We start from the raw sequence: 14194 nt of genomic DNA on the forward strand, positions 1-14194 counted from the left end.
GAGGCCGTCGGGGCCTTACGAACCGCTCTGCGGGCGCGGCGGCGTTAGGTGAGTCCGCGGGTGGCTTTGCAAAGCCCAACGGGGCTACGCTAGTTCGGGAGCCGCTTTGCAACGCCCGACGGTAAAAATAGCGAGTTGGCCCGGTGTTTGGCAGGACCCGAGGCTCCCTGCTTTTGCAAGAGGCAAAGCGAGCGCGGAGCCCGGGAGCTCGAGCCAGGCCGAGCGGCCGGGTTAATCGTTAGGTGCGCTGGAAGGGGACCAGGCGTCCGGGGCAGATGGGGCGGTCCGGGCGTCGAGGGGCTGGGACGTGGCCCGTGGAAGGCGCCGCTTTCGTGTCGGGTCAGCGCCCTTCTTGCCCAGCCCTGGGATAATCCAGCTGGCTCGCGGGCACCTTGCAACCGTTTCCGACCCTCACCTCGTAACAGCTCCTTCTGCTTTCGCCCTGGCAGTGGCTGCTGAGTTGGAAGGCGGGGGACACGGCTGCCTGCCGCCCGCGAGCTCCATGTACCAGCCGGCCACCAGCTCCCTCCTGGAAGAGGAGCCCCTGATCGAGGAGCCATCGCTAAACACGTACCGCCGGCAAAAGCCGAACGACCGCTTAAATGGGGCCTACACTATATTTTTCCTCCTGGGCATCGGTTCGCTGCTGCCCTGGAATTTTTTCATCACGGCAAAGCAATACTGGATGTATAAACTGCAGAACTGCTCCGGCCAGCCCGGCGCGACGGGACAGGGAGCCTCGGACCTCCGAGTGAGTGTGCTGCTGCCGTAATCCACGTCGTCTGGCGGGACCGGCTTGTGTTTTAATTGCAATGCCTGTGAAAGGAGTAGGCTAGCTGACGTGGTAAGGTATAGATATAAGGTGCACAGGAGAACAGGAGGCAATGAAAGAATGACTCATTTCTCTGCTTCTGCCCAAAATGCTGTTTTTTTCCCCCAAGGACTAGCCTGTTCTAAGGGAAAAGCTGGCCAAGGAGCCTGCTTGAGTGGAGAATATTACAGGGAAAACTCAAACAGCATCCAAGAAGGGGAAAGTGTGGAGCCTCCCGGGAGGTCTTGCTCCTCAGAGGTCTGAAACAAGTAAAACTACGAGTGAACCTGAGCTATGAGAAGAGGTGGAGTGGAGCAGCGGGGTCAGTCCTCCAAAATGAGTGTGAACTCATTTGTTCGTGCTGGCTCGCTTCTAATTAAAATGGTGTCAGGAAGTCGGCAGCACTTACAGCTTTAAGGTGGGAAAAGCCATGTGTTTTTTAAAAAAAATAAAAGGTGGCTTAACCTCTCCCATAAGGAAACCTGCCTTTTTTTAGGATGATTTCTACTGTGTGAGGTAAAACGTCTCTTTGTTAGGCTTTTTGTACTCGGAGAGCCCTCAAGCCCTGCTAGGCCCTGCGTGTCCCTCAGCTAAACTCGGCCACGGCTAACGTACGGGCTGGGGGTTCAGCCGGGCGATAGGTAGCTCTGAGCTTCTGGCCGTACTTGGGAGAGCTGTTTTATTGTCAGCGTAGCTATATTAGCGTGTTTTACCACGCGCAGGGGAGAGAACTGAGCAGCATCTATCCGCCTCGCTGCGGGCGAGGAGAGGCGTCAAGCACCCTTTGAGCATCTTCTTCCTCGCATCCAAGGATGAAGCGTGTCCTTTGGAGGCAAAAGGAGTCAGGGCAGGGGGATTTTGCAAGGCTGCCGGTGGCAGGGTGTAGCCTGCCCCAGAGCACGTGGCTGGCAATAGCCTCGACCCACTAGGATGCTTTACGGCTTTTCCTTTGAGATTTGGCAGCTGTGACAGGAGCATCTACCACGGTGATAAACATCTGGCTCGTGGCATATGGGCCGAGGAGGTTGTCGCTCCTCGAGCGAAGGCCCAACCTTGGGGAAGCGGCTCGCTAGGGAAGGGGAACGCAAGTTGCTGGAGGGGGGGGAGAGGAAGGTATGCTCCTGTTTTCTTCTGAAAAAGCCCTCTTTTGGGTCTGTCTTGTCTTTGCAAGGGGTTGTCGCTTTGGGGCTGCAGGCTCCTTTGGTGCACGGAAAAGCCCGTGTTCCTGCAAGCATTCATGATAAGATCATTTCTTTTCCTGCTCTTTCCCAAAGCTGGTGACTGGGGGGAGAAGTATCCCTGAGCCAAAACTGCCTGGAAGCGGGTCGGGGAGCCCTCTGGGCTCACGTCCCTGCAACGATTTGTAGCCGTTAGGGCCTCGGTGCTTCCCTTCAAGCAGAAGCACGTTGCCTGCCCGTCTCCTAGCCGTGGCGGGTTAGCTGCCTCCCGTCCCGGACGGGCCCAAAGCGCAAACTGAACCAACGGGTTTCCGAACCCTGTCCCGGGACGGTCACGCTAACCGCTGAGACGGAGCAGCCCGCAGGTGCGAGCTGTTAAAGAAGTGAAGCTGGAAACCGGAGGCCAGCTGCTGGAGGGAAGCACGCCGTGCCGTTTAGAAGAACCGGGAGCAGCGGGGAGAGCTGCGGTGGGGCAGAGCGTGACGTGAGCCTGACGCTGGGCTGAATCACCCCGGCTGATCCCCTGGCGGCTGTTGTTGTGCTTTGTAACCTCTTGCTCACACTTAAAAAAGCAACAACAACAAAAAAAAACCTGTGACAGGTTGGAAGCTCAACGCGGAACCAAAGCAAATTCAAAACTGAGATGCCTATTAATCAAGATACGCTTGGGGCTCGTTGCGCTGACGAGTTTTGGTGCTCGAGTTGTTCGACGTCCTCTTTGGGCTGGGGCCGCCCGGCGCGTTCAGCGCGGGAGCCCTCGTGCAGCTGGGACCCTGCGGCTGCGCTTGCCGGGGGGCCTGGCGCCTCGCCGCCGCCGTTCCTGCCTCGGCTTTGGGCTGCCGCGGGACGGTTTCCCCGCGCTTCCCTGACAAAGCAGTGGCATTTCTTCGTGGCCGGGAAACGCGTCGGTGGCGCGAGGCCGCGTCCTGCTCTGGAGCCTTCCTCTCCTCCTCCACTTGCCAAGCTGGTTCGAGTGGTTTGGGCGCTTTTTTTTTTTTAATGCAATCGCAGAGCCAGGTGTAAGGCTGGCCTTTTCTCCAGTGCTGCGCTCACAGCTGTCATAACTTGAACAGGCCTCAAGCCTGCTGCTTTTTTGGGAGGGGGGGAGGACAGCGCTGCTGCGAAGCTGCTCGCGCCGGGATGGCGGAGTCGCTGCAGGCGCCACGTGCGGGCGCAGAGCGAGCTGCTGGGGGGCCGAGCGGCGGGGCTGCGACACGGGCCGCCCCCGCGCGCGCGCGAGGAGCAGGCTGCAGGTTGGCAGAGGATCCTGCCGCCCTCTCCTGACTCGATACGTGTTTTGCTTCCCGGCCTTCCTTTCGCCGAGCTTGTTTACTTCCTTGATGATAAGCCAGTATGTGAACTTATGGTGCACGCTGCTGGGTACGATTTTTTTTTTTAGTTAGCTCAGTGCAGAAGCACCTGGGTCCTTCATGTTCTTGTAAAAGCCCATTAAAATATCTTTTTTTTTTTTTTTCTTCCTCTTTTTTTCAAGTGGGAAAAGAAAAATCAGTTTTGGAGGGTTTGCTGTCCCAGTGTTGTAACACCGCGCTGCGGTGCGGTGGTAGTCGAGTCTGATGAAGCCACAGCCCTGTGGCCAAAGCACCTTGGCCACAGCAGAGACTCTTCCAAACTGGGCTTAAAACCCGCGGGTATTTAATGGGGTTAAAGCCCGCAACGTCTCGCCGCTTCTGCGGCGGCCGTTCTGCGCTCCTGGTGGACCCGGCCTCCGAGACGTGTGATGAGTTTGTGCAGCCTCCTGCTGGCCCGCGGTGCTTGACGTTGCAGGGTTACAAGCAAGAGTAGATCCGTTAGTGTCGGCTCGCTCACTCCTGGGATTTCGTAGGCTCCTTCCCAAAGCCCGCTGGCTCAGTCCGAGGTGGCTGCCGTGCTTCCCGGAGCGCGGCACGGGAGTCTGCCGAAACGCCGGAGGAGGGTTTGGCGAGGACGCTTGCGACACCTCTCCGCAGTTTGGGGGGGTTGAGTTATAGGAGTCGTGTCCTGCTAAAACGGTGCTAGTCTTTGGCTGTTGGCAGCCGCGAAGCCGAGGGGATGGGCTGGGGCAGGCGCCTTTGCGACTTAGGGCTCTTTTCAGCCTGGGCCCTTTCGGAGCTGCTCCCGGTGCTGCCGGTTTTCGGGCCGGGGCGAGCGTCGCCTGCAAGCTCGTCAGGAGCGGAGCTCAGCTCTCGGAAGATGCTCTCGCACCCGGCAGGCTCCTCTTGGCTCGCCGCTGCTAATTTCATGCCCCGCGATCCAGGTAACGCTCTAGTGCCTCGAGCCGCCGCCGTGGGCCCAAATTGCTTTTTTTTTTATTATTTTTTTATTTTTTAGCCTGGCGGGAGCTGGGGGATGCTGGTGGCAGGAGAGGGGCGGAAGGTGGGTTTGGGCAGGGAGAAGAGTCGCTCTTTGGGATGGGTTGAGGTCTATCAAGCAGAAACGAAGAGAAGAAATTGGTACGGAGCCTGATGTTTTCCTTTGGCTAAGGCAGGGGTTAAATCTGCCATCCAGGTTCTGCTTCTGCACTGGAAAGGTTTTAGCAGTGCACCCCCAAAAAGCAGCCCAAAACATTGCGCTAACACTTTCTGGATGGGATACAGTTCTGTTTGAAGCAGCATGCTTATATTATTATGCTTTTTTCAGAAATTGAAGAATCCAGTTCATAGTCTTGTTTGGTATTTATGTTCTCCTGGCCTTTTCTTTTTTTTTTTTTTTTTTTTTTTTGAACAATTGTAATTGCAATACTTCTTCTTGTCCACCGCTTTTCCTGAAGGATTTGCCTGTGAATAAGGCAGAGCAAAATTTCCCAGAGCCACTGAGTGCAACGCAGGCACCTAAGTTTCTTAAATACTTTGAAAATACTTTTGGCACTGGTTGTGTGTGCACGTTTGCTTAGAGCAAGTGAACGTTCCCTGGTGGTGCTGGGAATGCAGTGTCGTTATTGAATTAGTAGACATACGGATGTACTTCTATTTGGTGTAAAGCTTTATAAACTTTTTTTCTTTCAAAAAAAAATTTTGGAAATGTGTCAAGTATCCCTGGCTTGGTTTGGGGTTTGTTTGATTTAGGTAGGTCGCTAAATAAGGCTTACTTTTTGTAGTCAGCTTTGCATTTTGCAAATTCCCCAGGGAAAAAAAGAGAATTAGGCAGGCCTTCCGCACCTCGAAGCGGGGAAAATAGAGCAGGCCTGGTTTAACAGCATGATGCATAAAATGGGTTGAAGATGTGTTTTGGCTGCAATCTGGGCGTGGGAGTCTCCGTCTTTGCTGTAGTTGTTGCTCTGTGCGCCCGCCCTCGCGACGGCCTTGCCCGGCTCCGCGCGAGGCCGGCTGGTGACTGTCGCCTGGTGCTGCAGGCGAGTTTCTCGGAGGATGTATGAGCGCGCGGAGCAAATGTGCGCTGCGTCTCGGGCTCAGTTTCACGTGCACAGAGGGAGACCGGGGGAGAAAATAGCTGTCGCTGTTTCAAGACCCGCGCTGATTTTGCTGGAGCGTGTTCTCGCCCGTAGCGTCCAAATTACTCCACGTGCAGAAGGACAAATTTGCTAATCACTGTGGGCTTTCGAGGTGGATAGCTAATAATCCTAATGCTTTCATGCCCTGACTGATAAAAAAAACAGCCCTGACAGAGCTCGAGTAAGACGACGTGGTTCAGGGGTTTGCCCAGGCACCTGAGCCAGCAGCCTCTGGGCTGCGAGTGCTCGTCGCGGCCGCGGGGGAAACTCTTGCCAAACGGAAGAAATACGCGGCAAGGTTCTCCATGCCGGCCACGCCGTTTTGCTTCCTCGGGCCGTATTTCTGGACAAACACCGTGCCGAAGCAGTAAATATCGGTGATGGCCTGCAAGTCGGCCGCCGTCGCGGGGCAAGCTGTGCGCACCGGGAACACGTTGGGAAAAGCACAGCTCAAAATCTGCAGCCGTGCAGTGTGTAGGACCTGAAATCCATGCGTTCTCTCCTGTCACACGCCTTTTAATTTTCTCTTTTTCTTTTCTTTTCTTTTTTTGCAGGACTTCTTTGAGAGTTACATCTCCATTGCTTCGACCGTGCCCTCGGTGCTCTGCCTGATTGGGAACTTCCTGCTCGTCAACAAGTAAGTGCTGCTGCGCTGCCAGCCCGCACCGCGCTAACCGCGGCCGTTCCCCGGCTTACGCTGCCGGCCCTGTTGCTTCCGTCCCTCCTCCGTCATCGCAGCAGTGGCTCTGAAGTCAGCCTGAAACTCCTGATAAGAAAAAAAAACCCTTTAGAAAGAGGGGAAAGCTAACCTTTGGAAGCTGCCCTTTCCTCTAGCCCCCTCGAGGAACATCCCGAGAGACTGGGGAGCATCCCAGGTGCTTTCTTGTGGCTTAGCAGTCATTTTGCGGAGACTGCTGCAGTCAGCAGTCAAATGCACTAGCGGTTAGTCTGCATTCAGTCCGTGTAGCGTGTTCCATGCACAACGCGTGGAGCCGCTTGCTGATGCTGCCGCCGTCGGTGCTCAGGAGCGTCCCTAAAAGGGGTTGGCGAATCCTAGCCTGCCTCTTCGTGGTGCCTCTGGAAAGGAAAGGAAAGGAGCGGACGGCAAAGGTGGTGTTTCCGAGAGCACTTTCTGATTTTCCTTGGGTTGGCAAACGCGCTGGACCTAAGGGCAGCGCTCACCCCGGAGTGTTCTCCAGGTTGGCCCGCCCATCACTGAGGAGCATCTCGTTAGGTTCCCTTTTCGTGGTCATAGGTGCTCCCTGTGGCAGATGTAGGCAGGGAGAGCTGCAGGCTAGCTAAGGCCCTGTCCAAAGGTCCCTTTGGTGCCGGGCACCCTGAGTGCCAGGCGCTCCCTGGCGTGCCCCGACCGCACGTACGCGTGGGCACCTCTTGTGCCCGTCCTTTGGGAGGGAGGGGGGAAACCGCGTCGTGCGTGTGCACGCGAGGCGCGTGAGTGCAGGCTCGCTGGGCGATTAAAAACGCCCTCTTCTGTCGCTGCCTTAATCACGGCAGACTGAGATTAACTGAAGCGATACGCCCTCTCCCCTGCCGAGAGCATCCGTGCGTGGAGTTGGTCGTGATTCGGTTTGGTTGCGCTGTTTTAATTGCTCCTTTGTTCTCAGCGTTTAATAAATTCATCGCTTAGTTGCTTGACAAGGAAAGTCATCCGTGTATACGCAGCTACATGATCATTCCTCCCAAAAACGGGCCGGTCGGGGAGTGTTACTGTCCCCAGGGAGGGCTGTGCGGCAGACGAACCGCATCGCGCGGGTCCCCGGAGCAGGGCTGGTCCGTCGTCCACCTGGTCCTCCTGGCTCGCTGGAGCTGGCCGAAGCGGTTACAGCCGTGTGTGTGCTTAATCTCTAATCTTAACTGCTAGTTTGACTTTCTTCCTCTTTCCTTTACCCGCCCCTTTCTGCCCCGAAGGTGAGCCGATAGCCTTGTGTCTCTGTAATAAGTAACCTCCTGGCTCAAGCAGCTGATGACCTTGTAGCGACGCGCGCGGGATTGCTTTCGCCCGGCTGGCCGTATTCCCCGGGGAGGCTTTATCGCCGCCGCTGCGTGCTGCTCCTGTGGTGGGAACATCTCCCCATTCCTGGTGCAGATAGAGACATACAGCTTGGCTGGGTTTATGGAATTGCTAGACGGAGTCAGCTAAGCCCTGATAGACAATGTGGAAATCGTGGAGTTGGATATCCAACCGCTTTTAAGAAAAACTGCTTTTGCTCCCTTCCCCGCCTTTTATTTTCTTTGGCCTTTCTTGTGGCAAAGGAGTTAGTTCATGGTGTCCTCTGCGTTGTCCTCGCCATCTGGCTCTTGGGCCCTGCTGGGGCTCTTTCTGGGCTGTGGCATCTTTTAACCAGGGTCGTGCCAGATTGCCTGCTTTCAAAATACCTAAAGAGAGGGGGAAGCAGCTGCAGGATGGCAAAGGCACCCGTTACGTTCTCTCCTAGGGTGCCTGCCAGCGTCCGCATCCTCTCCTCCCTCTTCGTGATGCTGGCCGTCTTCCTGGTGATCACGGTGCTGGTGAAGGTAGACACTTCCACCTGGACCACCCACTTCTTTGCCATCACCATCGTCTGCGTGGTGGTCGTCAGCAGCGCCTCCACCATCTTCACCAGCAGCATCTTCGGCCTGACGAGCTACTTCCCGATGAAGAATTCGCAGGCCTTGATCTCAGGTTTGTTTTCTTCTGCTATGCCGAGCAGTGGTGAGGAGGAGATGGAAACCTTCTTGCCCGCTTGATCCCTGTGTGGGCCTGTTTAGGCAGACGGGGCCCTGCTTTGTGTCCTGCATTTTGTGCTGCAGCCTGGTGGGATTAAGTTGTGGGGTTTTCTTTGCTTGGTTGGGTTTTTTGTTTTTTTTCTTGCATCTGGTATTTTGTCATATGATGTTTATTTTAGAAACTTGACTTTGCCTTTAAAAAAAAAAAAAAAACCTTGCAGGCTAGGACAAAGGGAAGTTGCTGCATAAGAAACATGCTCAGTCACATGAGCTGTTTCTGTAAATATCCCATAAACTGCCATACTCCATATAATGAAGTGCTTAGGTCTCTTGGCAGAGACAAGGAGAGGAGCAGACCTTCACCTTCCCTATCCTGGGGCCGAATATCCCTCAGGGCACCTGGAGCCCAGGGAATGGGTGTGATATATATATATATATTTTTTTCATGCGAGGGAAGCGGGGAGGAGACACTGTCCCATAGTTCCTTTGTTTGCACCTTGAGAAATCTCAAACTTTGCATTGTCTCCTCTTTTCTGTTTTACATTCATTTCCATAAGTGATGGGGGACACATTTGGAGCTATGAGTGATGAGCTCCCCGGAGGTTTGGCTGTTGTTGATAACATTATAAATGTGCTGTAGAACGGCTGAGAAACCGAGAGGGAAAGGGGAAAAAAAAACAAGACAGAGAGAGAGAAATTTTTTCCCCAGGCCAAGACAGGACTGTTTTAATGAGTTTAACCCAGCGGGGGAACTCGCTACATCCCTGAGATGGCTGCTCGCTTTGCAGAAGGATAAACCTGTTCCTGGTGGCTTGAGCGCCCGTCTAGGGAAGCACAGAAGAGAGGCAGCAGGATGCCCGGTGGTGGAGAGCCAGGTGTGGGTTTCGGGCAGGTTCGGACCCTCTCCTCTGCAGGGCTCGGCACGTCCACGCGCAGCGTGCCGTGGCTGTGTTGGAAGGGGGTGCAGAGCAGTGGGGTTCTGGCTCTGCTGTAACCCCACAAATAGCCACGACACAGCCGGGCGTGGAGACGGAGGTGGCTCGGTGCATGCGGCTGGGCTTTCCTGTGCCGGTGGCCTTTTGAGGGCTCACAGGGAGAGGTGGTTTGCTGGATCTGGAGAGCAGCCTCTGGGAGAGGTAGAGGAGAGGCGGTAGGAGGGTGAGCCGCTGCACCCAGGTGCGGGTTAGGCAGGCCGGGAGATGTTCAGTAAGAGGATGCCCCTGTTTTGGGTTGCCTCCCCTGCAACATCCCCATCTAAACCTGCCTTGCTGGAGGTGCGACCGCTGCGAGTTGCTGTCTGCCACGTTGGTGTCTCTCCTGAGACCTCGGCTGTGCAGCGGCTTGGGCCTGGTTCCACGCCACCAGCTTGGCCCCCCAACGCTGAGCTCTGGCTCTCTCCTCCTCTCCACAGGCCAGGCCATGGGCGGCACGGTCAGCGCCGTCGCCTCCGTGATAGACCTGGCAGCGGCAGCCGACGTTACCGACAGCGCCCTGGCCTACTTCCTGACGGCAGACATCTTCATCGTCGTCTGCATCATGGTCTACCTCCTTCTTCCCAAGCTGGAGTACTCCAGGTACGGCCCCAGGATAACCGGGGTTGGCTTCCCACCAGCTTCTGCAGATGCACCACAAACGCAGGCGGGAAGGGATAACCCTTTTTTCTGCCTTGAAAGCTCTGCAGCGTGCAGAGCAGATGTCTTTTGGGAATGGGTAAGAGCACAGCACCAAACACGGCACTGCCAAAGGGGGTGGCCAGGCGGACTCGCGTGCTCCGCCGGTTCCTGTCCCATCAGCCCTCCTGCCCATGGTGTGGCCCCCTCCTGGGTGTCTTGTCGGAGAGCCGAGCTCGGCACCCTCGTGCTCCATCTCCAGCTGCCGGGAGCAGTGTCCTTGCTGCACTGCTGACTTCTGAACTTCCCGATTCGACAGAAACCACAGACAGAAACTGCGGTGCTTGCCACAGCGTGCGCTGAGTTTCTGAAAAGCCACCATGGAGGGGGATGACAGAAACTGCTCAAGCAGCTTCTAAAGTGCCTTCCTCCAAATTTCCAGAACTAGGTCTTCAGAGAACTAAAATCTGGAAATAGCCAGCCAAATGGGTCCTGATGACACATCTGTCTAAATTAGCATATGACCCATATAGGTCATATCGGTGTTGGCGGCCCTCAAAAATGCCTGGTCCCCCCATGAATCACCGAGGGTGTTTCTTGGGTAAAGCTGTGTCCTGAGGCTGGGAGAAGGTGAGTCCCTGGGAATCGCCTCTTCATACGAGGGTGCACATAGACTCAGACAGCCAGAGTGAAGGGCTGGTGGCAGCGTCTCCCCCCTGCATAGGAAGAGGATCCCCTTTCTGGCTGGGTGTGAAGCACGAGCCGCCCAGCCTGCTGCAACGTCCTCTTCTGCTGGGTCTGGCAGATGTCCCTGCACCACTGGCTTCTCTCTAATTTTCACCTTCCTCTTCAAGTCCCGGGTTTTTGCCCAGCTGTTGGCTAATGATTTCCCTCCTCCTCTTCTTTCAGGTATTACATGAGAAGCCACAAAGAGAGCCCGTATCTGGCAGCAGAATCGCCCAGCAGCTCTTTAGAGGAAGGGTCACAGGGCAGTGTGAACGACTCGTTTTTAGCAAAAGGGACCAGCACTCCAGATATCCCCCCGCTCCGTCCCATCCTGAGGAAGACTGCTGTCCTAGGCTTCTGCCTCTTCTACGTCTTCTTCATCTCTATCATCATTTTCCCTTCTCTCTCCTCCAACATAGAGTCTGTCAACAAGTCCTCTGGCAGCCTGTGGACCAACAAGTACTTTGTGCCGCTCACGAGTTTCCTCCTGTACAATTTTGCGGACTGGTGTGGGAGGCAAATCACTGCCTGGATCCAGGCCCCGGGCCCAAAGAGCAAGCTGCTGCCCGCTCTCGTTCTCCTGAGGACAGTCTTGCTCCCGCTCTTCATATTGAGCAACTACCAGCCTCGGACTCGAATCAAAACCGTGGTCTTCAACCGAGACGTGTACCCGGTGGTCTTCACCGCGCTCCTAGGACTCAGCAACGGCTACTTGGGAACGCTAGCCATCGTCTACGGCCCCAAGATCATGCCCAAAGAGTTGGCCGAGGCAGCGGGGGTGGTGATGACGTTTTATCTCATGCTGGGGCTGGCGCTGGGGTCCGCCTGCTCCGTTCTCCTTGTCCACCTCATATAGAGGAGCGGTGGAGGGCCCCGCCTGCTGTGCGTTACTACTTTCAGGTATTCTTTCTTCACGTTTCCAAAAGGCGAGGCATGCCGCGTGTTTAGGACAGACCCCAAACGGTGCGGCCTTTACAGCGTGGCCAGCAGCCTGCCTAGTGCGTAGGTTTGGCGTCCGGGAGGAGGTCTGCCTTCAGCGAACGGGTGCTCTCTGGTCTGTTTGTGTCCCTGCATTCAAAAGGTCCCTTGGACCTTTGTCACTCAGGGAGGTCCTGCCCATTCCTTTATGTTCTTTCACCCATGTGGGAATTTAAAAAAAATTGTTACTTTAGAGCATCACTGAAGGATCAGCGTAATAATTGCACTTGCAAAGCTGTGCTGGAAGAATTGAGAGCGCAAAGGAGACGGGGAGAGACCGGCTCCTTCCCTGGTGCTCAGGGAAGCGATAGGCTACCTGGACTACCTGCACGTGGCGTCAAGGCTCTCGCCAGCCCTGGTGGAACCCTGAGCCGTTTCTGGACACTAACTTATTTTTCGAAGGAAACTGAAATGCTAAGTAGCCTGCTGTGTTTTTAAGGTGCCTTTTGTCTATGATGAGGAAGGTCTATAAAAGTCGGGGCGGGTTATTAGAAAGGCTCTGATGTTATGCTTTCTAAGTTCACAGTAGAAAATTGTTAATTCAAGTAGGCAGATGGCATATGGTACCCAGATGCTTTCAGATGGATGAGCTACTGTAACACCCAAGAAGATGCCCACCCCCAAGGGGGAACTGGCTTTCAAAGTCGCTTTAAACTTGCACATGCAAATGCAGCCTAGACTAAATGCAGTTATTATATTTATCTTCTCAAATTACATGGATTTATGGATTTATGGTTTAGGAGAGGTGAACTAATAAGGAAGGACATAATTGTATAACTTGGCATTACAGTCAACGCCTCAGGGGGAAACTATCTGCGGAAGATGTTTCCTTTAACTTGACTTGGTGACTCAGAGTTATTAGAAGAATATTGAACTTTTTTTTTCTAGTGGGTCACTGTTTTTAATCGCAGGCCAGCAGCTAGTAGAGAAGGAACGTGGTTCTCTGCCTCCGCTTCATGGCATGCCACGTTCACGCAGCAGCATAAAACCAAACGCACAAAATGCCCAGCCCTTCCCCGTGGGCGAACGGCCGCCAGCACGGGGGAAGCGGGTGCTGTTTGGCCGTGAGGCCTCCAAGGCCAGTAGCAAGGGGTGCATCCGCAAAGAGCCAAATGCGTTTGCCGATGGAGGAGAGCCGTTTCCGTGCTGGTTTTGCAAAGAGATGGGGGGGCCCTTTTGGTGCTGCCGGCGAGACGTTGACTTTAAAGACCCCCCAGCATCTCCCCCTTGGTGGTGTATTTGCAAGGAAGTGGCTGGACTTGCCGCTGATCCCCGATTTCCCGATCTCCTCCTCGGTGGTGTGCTCATTAGCAAGAGGTAAGGAGCGAGGAGCTGGGGCTTTCACGGAGCACCAGCCCGCGGCTGGCTTCCGTTGCTTCCTTTAGAGAATAGCGCCGAGCTGGCATTTAAGGTGACTGATGGCCGTTACTGAGACTGAATGAAACGCAGGCTCAGTGGTTCATCCCCCCCCCCCCCCCCAGTGTTTAGTTTGGGCTCATTGGCAAAACACACACACTTTTGCTTTATGGGTGATTTTTAAAACATAAAGTCCGGACGCGAGCGGGAAATTTATGGGGCATGGGATAAAGAGGAATAGCTTCACGGCGTGGGACTTTGCACGGCACAGGCTCTGCAGAGCCAAAATTAATACCGCCGTTTTGTTAGGCTCTCAGCCTAACAAGTCAGCCGGTGCCTTGTATGCAGGACCCGGCATGGCCGGTTCTCACGTGTGCTGCCGGGGAGGCTTGAGCCCGGCGTATAGCTGTGTAAGGACCCACACAGCCGTCGCTGCGCTCTGGGCTGCATCAGTCTCTCCTGTAAAAGGCTGAAAACTTGCCCCCCACCCTGTATCTGCAGTCAGCGGCACAGGCACTAGTAACGGCATTAATATTTCTCAGCGTTTAGATGCTGACTTGCTGTGCATGCAAAGGCAGTCGCTTCTTGCCTGCAAATGTGAAACTTTCCGAGATGGAAATACCCAGGGCTGAGCGTGACGGGACACTTCTCCTAGTGCCAACAGGCACGCGCAGGTGCCGTTTCCCATACTTACATCTTCAGCTTCAAGTGGCCTCCGTGGGCTTTTAAAGGGAGAAACCTTCTGCTCCGTGTTTGTTTTCCTGAACTCATAAATTTTCCCGAGGTACCAGGTCTGATGAGATTCTGCTCATTTGCTGCCTGCTTTGCACTTGGGCTGATCCGCTCCGTGATGTTACAAAGGGAAATGTCTGATTACCTCTTGAGACACAACCTGATCGTCTGATACCACTGCTAATAAAGATAATTCTTGATCCTGTGTAAATGCTGGTGTCTAGCGTGAAGTGATTTCTCTCGGAAACGCACACGTGGTTTCTGTTGCTGAGACTGATGGGACATCAGTGCTTCTTTGCCCACATCTTATGCTTGGCTTCTACCATTACTGACCACGTTTAGTGATGCTCTAGCTGGTCCCCAGTAAGTGCTATGTGTTCGGGCTACATTAGCCAGAGCCAAAATAGCTACTATTCTCTGAACCCCTGAATTTTCCTCTTCCAAGAAAAGTTATGAAAGGGAAATGTTTATGTACTGTATTGAGGCTCTCTTCGCCCTCTGATAGCTCACGTGGTCCTGACCTGTATATTTTCCTCCTGTCTGCATGCAGCTTTAACTTGTGTTTTGCCTTTTAGTGATGCTTCCCTTCTGAAGGATCCCAATCGTGTTCTGTCCTCTGCTTCCAGAA

General features: G+C 54.6%; 1 protein-coding gene across 1 annotated transcript; it reads left to right on the forward strand.

Moving 5' to 3' along the window:
• Positions 1–456: 456 nt before the first annotated feature.
• Positions 457–13777, forward strand: SLC29A3 (solute carrier family 29 member 3). Its single transcript, XM_067299495.1, has 5 exons — positions 457–751; positions 5992–6074; positions 7894–8120; positions 9576–9738; positions 10684–13777. The coding sequence occupies exons 1-5, from the start codon at positions 503–505 to the stop codon at positions 11354–11356; spliced, it is 1395 nt and encodes a 464-aa protein (XP_067155596.1). The 5' UTR covers positions 457–502; the 3' UTR covers positions 11357–13777.
• Positions 13778–14194: the final 417 nt, after the last annotated feature.

The sequence above is a fragment of the Apteryx mantelli genome, chromosome 7, assembly GCF_036417845.1.
Source record: "Apteryx mantelli isolate bAptMan1 chromosome 7, bAptMan1.hap1, whole genome shotgun sequence".
Taxonomy (NCBI): domain Eukaryota; kingdom Metazoa; phylum Chordata; class Aves; order Apterygiformes; family Apterygidae; genus Apteryx; species Apteryx mantelli.